The 8,659-nt window shown below is 36.9% G+C and overlaps 1 protein-coding gene across 1 annotated transcript; it reads right to left on the bottom strand.

The window, feature by feature from the left end:
- Window positions 1-5,092: 5,092 nt before the first annotated feature.
- On the bottom strand, window positions 5,093-6,913 carry LOC102663487 (F-box/kelch-repeat protein At3g23880). Its single transcript, XM_006604051.4, has one exon. The coding sequence runs from the start codon at window positions 6,869-6,871 to the stop codon at window positions 5,555-5,557; it is 1,317 nt and encodes a 438-aa protein (XP_006604114.2). The 5' UTR covers window positions 6,872-6,913; the 3' UTR covers window positions 5,093-5,554.
- Window positions 6,914-8,659: the final 1,746 nt, after the last annotated feature.

Consider the following 8,659-nt stretch of genomic DNA (forward strand, 5'->3'; position numbering starts at 1 on the left):
CAATAAATCTGAGAATTATAAGGTGGAAGCACGGAATGCATCACAGAAGCATAAACCAAAGAGGGTAGAGAGTGTCAATGCTGATGCAGAAGCCTTTGGTGATGACTGGAAAGTTCAGATTGTTGTATGCATTCTGAAGCTGAAGCACTAGAACATATGAAGAAAAAAGATACAGGCCATCAAAGTGTGTCATTGGAGAATAAGACAGGAGATTCAACTATGCTGAAGATAGGAAATTTGGCTAAAGTTGTGATAAAACAAGATATGAAGGGAATAAGGCATAAATATGGGTTTAACAACAATAAACGTGAGAAGGCAGAGAAGGTAAGGGTGGTGGATGATGAAACTGGCGACAAACATCAGCTGGATGAAGTCCTAAGAATGCCATGTACATGTGTATTTCTGAAGATATAGTATTTATATTCCATCAAGCATACATTGACTGTTGATAACATGTAATAGGCTTTTTATAACATGGTTTCCCCAAATCACAATTAAAAAGCACAACTAAATCACTTTCAGGGCACCCCTTTTGACCTTCCCAAAGTCATGGATGATGCTTTATTTCTTGCTTGGTCTTGGTTAAAAGCTAGTGAGAAAGGTTTCAATACTTTATTTAACCATTGGTCTACCAATCTTTCAGAGTCCTTTGGTTAATTTGTCTTGTCTCCTTCTGTGGTGAGGTTTTGTTAGGTTTTTTGTTTTTGGAAGGTGGCACCTTGGGTGTCTTGTATCTGATCTCCTCAGTACCTCTGGTACTGTTATGTTTTATTAATAATATTATACTTTTGCCTTTCAAAAAAAAACTTATGACTGATCCTCTTTTGATTAATCCTATTTTGTATGTTGTTGTATGTTATTGTATAAAAGATCATGGGTTCCCCACCTGCCTCTACTCCTCCTCCTCCTCCTCCTCCTCCTCCTCCTCCTTCTCCTCATTCTCCTCCTGCTCCTCCTCCTCCTTCGGATGCATCGGCTTCGCCGTCTGCCGTGAAGCGGACACGCAAAGCCTCACGTCTACGATCGTTGTCCACTAGACCACCTGGTGCTGAGAGACCAGTGGTGCATGTTGATCCTGCTACCGGGAAGGCCGACGGTCCCCATAGGAAGAAATGAAGAACATATTTGGGGATTGTGGCGTGTGATAAGGTGGACGTCACCTACGAGAACTGGAAGGAGGTCCCTACTGCTCAGAAGGACCTGATTTGGGAGGATATTCAGGTATTTTTCTTTTCTTATTTGATTTTGTTTAATTAATAGCCAAAAAATACATTATTGTAACAAATAAACTTTATTTGATGTTGTCAGGCAGAATTTGATATCCCAGAGGCTTCTGACAGTAGGACGAAAAGGAAGTTACTGCAGACCCTGGGGAGAGATGGAGGCAGTTTAAATCAGACCTCACAAGGAAATGGGCCCTTGCAGCCGATCAGGACGGTGTCGAGGACACTGTCTGTGAGAAATACGACATCAGTAAGGAAAAGTGGGCCTAGTTTTGCCAAACTCGCAGAGACCCTTCTTGGGAGGTATGTTCCTTGCCATTTAAGTTGTTTTTCAAAAAACATGATGTTGTTATACTTCATTCTACCAATTTCAAACATTATTGTTTAATTTTTTCAGGATGTGCGCAAGAAGGAACATGCCATCCAGAAGCAGAATACTGCCCCCCACGTTTTGTCTCGTGGGGGTTATGATTATTTGGAGCAGAAGCTCCTGGCTGAGAAGATGAAGAAGAAGCTTGAGGAAGCTGCACAATCAGGAAGCGTTGATGGCATCATCGACCCTCCATCCCCGGTCAGACGCCACATGAAGTGGAAGATGGCCCGCACGAAGAAAACAGGGGAGATGACGACTGAGGCCACAAAGGAAATCGCTGAGAAGATTGTAAGTCATTTTCAACTAACCATTACAATTATTTTTCAATATTTTGTGAATGCCATGTACCACTGTGTGTTTTCTGTGCAGGATTCCTTTGAGGAGCAGGCCACACAGGGATCCTTCGTCCCCCATGGACGTCAGGATGTTCTCGCCGCTGCTATTGGACGTCCAGAGCACCCTGGACGTGTCCGTACTGCTGGAGCCAGTGTCACCATCAAGCAATACTTTGGATCGGCTCCACGGACATCCCGCAGCACTTCGTCCCTGCCTCCTGACGAATTGCAGCAGCTGACCCAGCAAATCAGGGACCAGCTAGAGGATTCCATCACAAAGAAAGTGACGCAGTAGGTCATGGCATCCTTCAGTCACATGCAGTCCCAGCTTCAGTCGCAGATGCAATCTCAGGGACTTGCAGTGCCTCCTGAGCCTCTACTTGGTACCTTCGGTCCTCGAGTGAGCACAAAGGGGAGTTGTGTTGATCCCTCAAGAAATGATCCTGAGATGGGTGACTCTGACAGGTGCGGTTTGTACATAGAAGCAGATCCTGCCCGCCTGGTTGCCATGGGGAGAGTTTATGAGGGATCCGCTGTTGTTCATAACACTCCTTTGTTGCCTGGCCAAGTAAAGGTGAGTGTGGAGGAGGTTACAGATGCAGATGCTCCAGTTCCTGTACCCACTGATGAGGTTTCCTTAGCGGGGCAGGCACTTCACACCTTCCTTGCTTGGTCGACACATCTGGTCAAGTCTTTATCACAACAGGTACTTATTGTCCTTACTATATGTTTCTTCTTTTTAAATTAATTCATTAAGCGTGCCTCAAATTAGGCTATTTAACTTTGTTTCATGAACAGGTAGTTGTGTCTCCGGCAAAACCACCTCCAAAGCCCGATCCGGAGGTCGATGATCCGCTTTATCTGATGACATTGACCATCCCAGAGCTTTTCTTGAGGCCTTATCAGGTTAGATGGGATGCCACCGTGTTTGGGGTCTTTAATCCAGATTTCCCCCTCTACATAAAGCACGAAGACCTCTTTGAAATCGCACACGGTGGTCAATGTCTCAGCATATTAGTGTTACAGTTGTGGATTCTGTAAGTTATTTTATATTACTTTTAATTACCTAAGTTATTGCTTTCAATTCATAAATATTTAACTTTGACTCAACATAAACAGACATCTCACTGAAACATGTATACGAGTGGGGAATTCTGATATCTATGGATTCCTCGAGCCATAGTCCATTCAGAGGTCTGGGCAATCACAGTTTGAGTCTGAAAGTTACATAAAGAGTTGGATGCAGAATTCACAACGCGATGTCTATCTTGGAGCCTACCTAAATGGGTAAGTCACAAAGTAACTAAATTTAATTAATGTTTACTAATGTACTAACCCATTTTAGGTTCCACTGCTGTGGACACTGGCAGATGGTGGTCATCCTGCCCAAGGAACACCTAGTTGTCTGGTTTTGTTCATTGCATAACAGGCCAGACAACTACCTTAAGGGGATTATTAATAGGTTAGTGTTCTTTTCAATACATTTGCATTGTAATACCTCAACGTACAACACCAGTTTTTAATTGTTACTCATCTGGAACAGTGCTTTAAAAGGTCTTGATGATGCTCCACAACCTAAATCAAAGGCTTCTGCTAGGTGAATTGTCGTCAAGGTACGTCATTTACATAAAACTTCCACTTATATATATTTCTTTATGTGTCTGTACACTAGTTGTTTAATTAATATTCAAATTTCATTATGTATTTAGTGTAATAGACAAAAAATGAAGTACTGAGTGCAGCTACTATGTGATGCACTGGATGTCCACCATCATTTTAGGAACTTTTAGGAATAATTGGGAAGCGGTAAGTTTATTTCAAACAAAATTGATTTATTTATAATTTGTATTACATTATTAACTTATTATGATTTATTTCATCAAACAGTATTTTAACGATCCTAAACCATTGGAGCCAGAGAGATTAAAGGCATTGCGGATCCAGTGGGCACAGTTTTATCTCCAAGTTAGAGATCAGGCCTAGGATTTAGGGACATTATCTTTAGCTTTAGTTTACTTTGGTTTAACATTTTTGACATTTTCTATGTAATATTAACATTGAATTCATTTGATGATTGTTCTTTATGATAAATCAATTATTTGATGTTTATTATCATTAAAACTGCTTGAAAGCAGAATAAAATGTTTATTTGCTGTGAATTGGGCTTGAAATTGCATTTGACAGGTAAAATTTTGGGTTTACTGTAAAAACAGAAAGTATATATAAAAAAAATGCTTGAAAACAACATTGGTTATTAACAAAAACCAATGTTAATATGATAAACAACATCGGTTATTTACAAAAACCGATGTCGACATGAACCTTAACATCAGTTGTAATAGAAAACCGATGTTAACATTTGTATATTAACATCGGTTATTTGTGTATAACCGATGTCAGCGTTTGTATTTTAACATCGGTCATCTGTAGATAACCGATGTCAACGCCTGTATACTAACATCGGTTATTTATAAATAACCGATGTGAACATTTGTATATTAACATCGGTTATCTACACATAACCGATGTTATACACAAAGAACTACACCAAATAAGTGTATGCATCATCAACGTTGACATCGGTTTTTCTAGGAAACCGGTGTTAATATAACGTTCATCATGCGTACACTTTTTTTGCTGTTGTTCATTGTGTTTAACATCGGGTATTTAGAAAATCAATTTTGTCATACATATGTTAACATCGGTTTTACAAAATCGATGTTAACATTGATACATTCAACATCAGTTTTAGAACCGATGTAGAATGTTCTAAATAACCGATGTTGAAAGTGTATTTTCTAATAGTGATGACCTTGTTGTTAAGGGAGGTGCTAGCAGATTTAACAAGGGAGTTGAGGTTAGAGAGCTCAATAGGACGACCATGACGGTGAGGACATCGACAGTCTTCATGGTGACCTTGTGGAGGGAGTTGGAGACGACAATGGGGTGGATGCCATAGGAGAGGAGGAGGCACTACTCGAGGATAGCACCGACAATGATGACCAGAGTCATTTCATCCGTTGGGACAGTTCTTCAATTCGTGTTAGGTTTATAATTTTTGCAAAATTTAAAAGTCATCATTATGTTAAATTAATCATTTTAAAATCTAAATTCCTAACATTATCAATGATATACTGATAGAAAAAGGATCAAAACGGAACCATTCTTAAACTTAAAGAATCAAGATGAGACTTTTGAAACTTAAATTACCAAAAAAAAACCACACTAAATAAATAACAAAGTATAAGACACGATTCTAAGAAAAAAGAAAAATGTCTAATAAACATCCATTGTGTTATGAGACACTTAGGGAGAGAGAAGAAAAAGAGAAAAAAAATATAAGTTTGATAAGATTTATAATATGATAAGAAAGAAAGATGGAGAGATATTTAAAATAAGAGAGTATTTATATATTATTACTAAAAAAAATTATTCCCTTGTTACGAGAAAACGACAAATAAGTCATCACTATTTTAACCAATTACAACAATGTCATCCATGACAAACTATCTACATGCTACAAATCAACGAATTGAAAAATCAATAGGAAAGAATCTCGAACCATCTAATTGTCTATTTGTCAATTCCCATTGATCAAGTAGAGGGTCAGGTAAGCTATTTACTTAAAACAAATTGGCAACGGAACTCATTCCCCTTCTAAGTGAAACAAGACTTTCCATGTATCTAGCAGCTCTTAAAGAGCCATTGTTTCCCCAAACTTGAAGATCCTTTATTTTTTCCGTCGCAGGTTCATAATCGTACCACCCTAATCCCTCATTGCAGCTGCTCCAAGGAAATTGATTGCTCCCATAAAATCCCACAAACTTGTAAATTGCTTCTATTGGTTCAACGGTGTATTGCTTAACCCAAGACCCTTCATCCCAATAATTTTTCATTATCCACACGTCAAAGGACTTCTCTTGTCCCCTTAAAGGGTAAACAACCACACCAATTGTAGCAGATTCCTTCAAGGGTGCAAGTGTTGCAAATTCTTCTTTTGAGGAACCACGAATTATTGGCACCTTTATCTTCCTGAAGGAATCATTAACCATGTCAAATGCAAGAACAGCATCTTCTTTCACACCAGACTCATCAACATCATGGCCCCACCAGTGATAACAATTGTTGGCATAAGTATAAACCCGAGAAGAACCCCATATTTCAATTGGATGTGGGAGAGAAGCATCATCAAGTTTTCTCCAAGAATTTGAATTAAGGCTATACAACTCAGCTGTCCAATGCCCTTGTTTTCTCTCATCTGTTTCCTTCAACCAAATGTCCCTAATGACAACAACTTTGTAATCATTATTTTTGAGGTCAAAGCCAAACCCAGAATATTCAGTGAGAGAATAAGTGCCTTGTGAAGCACTCAAATGGGATTTAGGCAAAGCCTTGAACTGCCCCAATGAAGGGTTCATCAAGACATTAGGGTTGCCCTCTAGGAAGTATATGCCATTGCAAGGACCCGAGATTTCAGACCAGTACTTGTGCTCAGAGTTGTTATATTCACAAGGAAGGTTTGAAAGAGAAGAGGAAACATGGTTTTTTTTGGGATTATTGGTGTTGCAAGAAAGAAGAGAAATGTGAGTTTTTAGGGCAGAAACAAAGGGTCTACCAATGACCAAGAGTTTCTCCTCTTGGCTTTGGTAATGCTTGAGATTGTTGTAGGCAACATAGTAATTGGAAACAAAGTGAGAATCGGTTATGAGATCGAACCAGGACTTGCAAACGCTTTTGCATTTAACCAAGTCTATCGCAGGCAACCTTGAGAGGATGTTGGATACCAATTCTTGTGGCAAATGTGGCTCCATGCTTACCATCTCTCGTTTTGTTCCATGAACTCTTAACATTGTTATCATGGAACTGCAAATTTTCTTGCTTTTTTTGGTCAGGATGACAAAAGATAGAAGAAATGGCAAAAGAAAAGAAATGAAATGCATGGTTATGGTTGGTGTTTGTTGTGGTCTAGCTAGTATGATAATTGTAATAGCAGAATACTATTGGACCTTGAATGAATATCCACCCTTTATATAGGAGGGTGACAAAGGAGCTTTAGGGATATGATAGGTGTCAATATGACATTTTTATTGAACAATAGATCAATGAGAGTATTAGATACTGCTTCATGTTTCCATGTTGGAAAATGTTCATTAGTATCAACTTGTACTTGAACTAAATATTTTACAACCGCTCACCGTCTTTGACTTCTGTCAAATGGTTTGTTTTAAAAATTTCTTATTTAAATTCATCTAATAAGATTTAATATTTTTTTTTGAGTGTCAAAGACAAATGAATGACCTCAATTCACTAGATCAGATTTTAATCTCATTCACATGTTGACTTACGCTGGTCTAATAAAATTTTGTATAAAAAAATACAAATTTTTCTACTAATTAAATAAATTATTATTTTTCAAATATGAATGTAATAAAAACTTATATTATTGCGTCAACTTGTGGGTAGCATTTGTTTTTACAGTGCTCATGTAGTTAGTTTTTGCGGTGTATAACATTACTGTTCCATTTTTAAATGTTATTTTTCAATTAAAATTAGTTTTTTTATAATTTATAATACAGATTTATAGTATTAAAGATTAACATTAACTAGTTAGATAAAATGTCAAGATGTATTCGGAGAATAATACCAAAAACACGAATAATCTACGTTTTATCCTTGATTATATACCGTGCTAAGAAAGAAAAATATTCTATAAATCAACGTGTTCAAGTCATCCAAACCTCGCCAGCTGAAAATAAGAAGACGCTAATTAGAGCTGAATGAAAAAGACTGCGTCAGCCATAGACTTATGACTGGACGATAAACTAAGACGATAGAGCTGAAAGAAAACGACTGAGTCAGCCGAAGGCTTATGACTGGACGATAAACTGTACGTCTTTTATTTTTATCAAAATAGGTAAAAAAAGAAAAAATAAAACTGCCAAATTGCTGTAATTTTTAAATCATGAATTTGATTCCCAAAGTATTAACTTATATCTCAAGTAGTACTTAAAAGTTAAAATAATAATATTATGCGAGAAATCTCTGTACTATGAATATTCATCAGTTTAGTTAAGTAATGCTAAAGGAGGCTTTCGTGGTTTAATCTTTGTAAATTGAAAAAGATAATTAAGAGGAGAAAGCTTACTTAAAGTAGTTAATTAGGTTTTTTTTTACGAAAATTAGCTATCATGTCTTCCTTTCCATGATTTACTTTTTACCCTTTTATTTAATCTTTTTGTCTTAAAGAGGGTAAAAAACAATTATTATTTAGATTTTATACCCTCATGTTTTTCAATTTTGTCACCATTTTTTTGCAAAATGGCGTTTGTTACAATTACAAACACAATGATAAAATGCATAAAAAAAATTAAGTGATAAAATTTGTTAGTTATTAATTTTTGTTAGTCAAAGACATTCAAATTAATGATTTCTTTCTCTCACTATTTCCTTTTAATTATCAAATTAAACTTATAACTCCATTAATAATAAGTCAGTGGTGTCACAAACTTTGTCGCCATACCCTCCTTTGAAATGATTGAGTGTGGCTTGTTTTGCGGTGAAACTCAAAATCTCTATTGTTTAACTTTAAATTTATTTGTGCTGAAGCTAAAGTTGACTGGTTCGAATAGTATTGAGTTTATTTTTTGGTGAAAATAATTCTTGATTACTTTATTTAATTATCTCTGGATTGACCCCGGATTAGCCAAACTCTTTTTACCTTTATAAAC

The sequence above is a fragment of the Glycine max genome, chromosome 19 (genome assembly GCF_000004515.6).
Source record: "Glycine max cultivar Williams 82 chromosome 19, Glycine_max_v4.0, whole genome shotgun sequence".
Taxonomy (NCBI): Eukaryota; Viridiplantae; Streptophyta; class Magnoliopsida; order Fabales; family Fabaceae; genus Glycine; species Glycine max.

What these genes read in the sequence shown, in the direction of transcription:
- LOC102663487 (XM_006604051.4), bottom strand. Translation starts at nt 6,871, where the DNA reads ATGCATTTCATTTCTTTTCTTTTGCCATTTCTTCTATCTTTTGTCATC.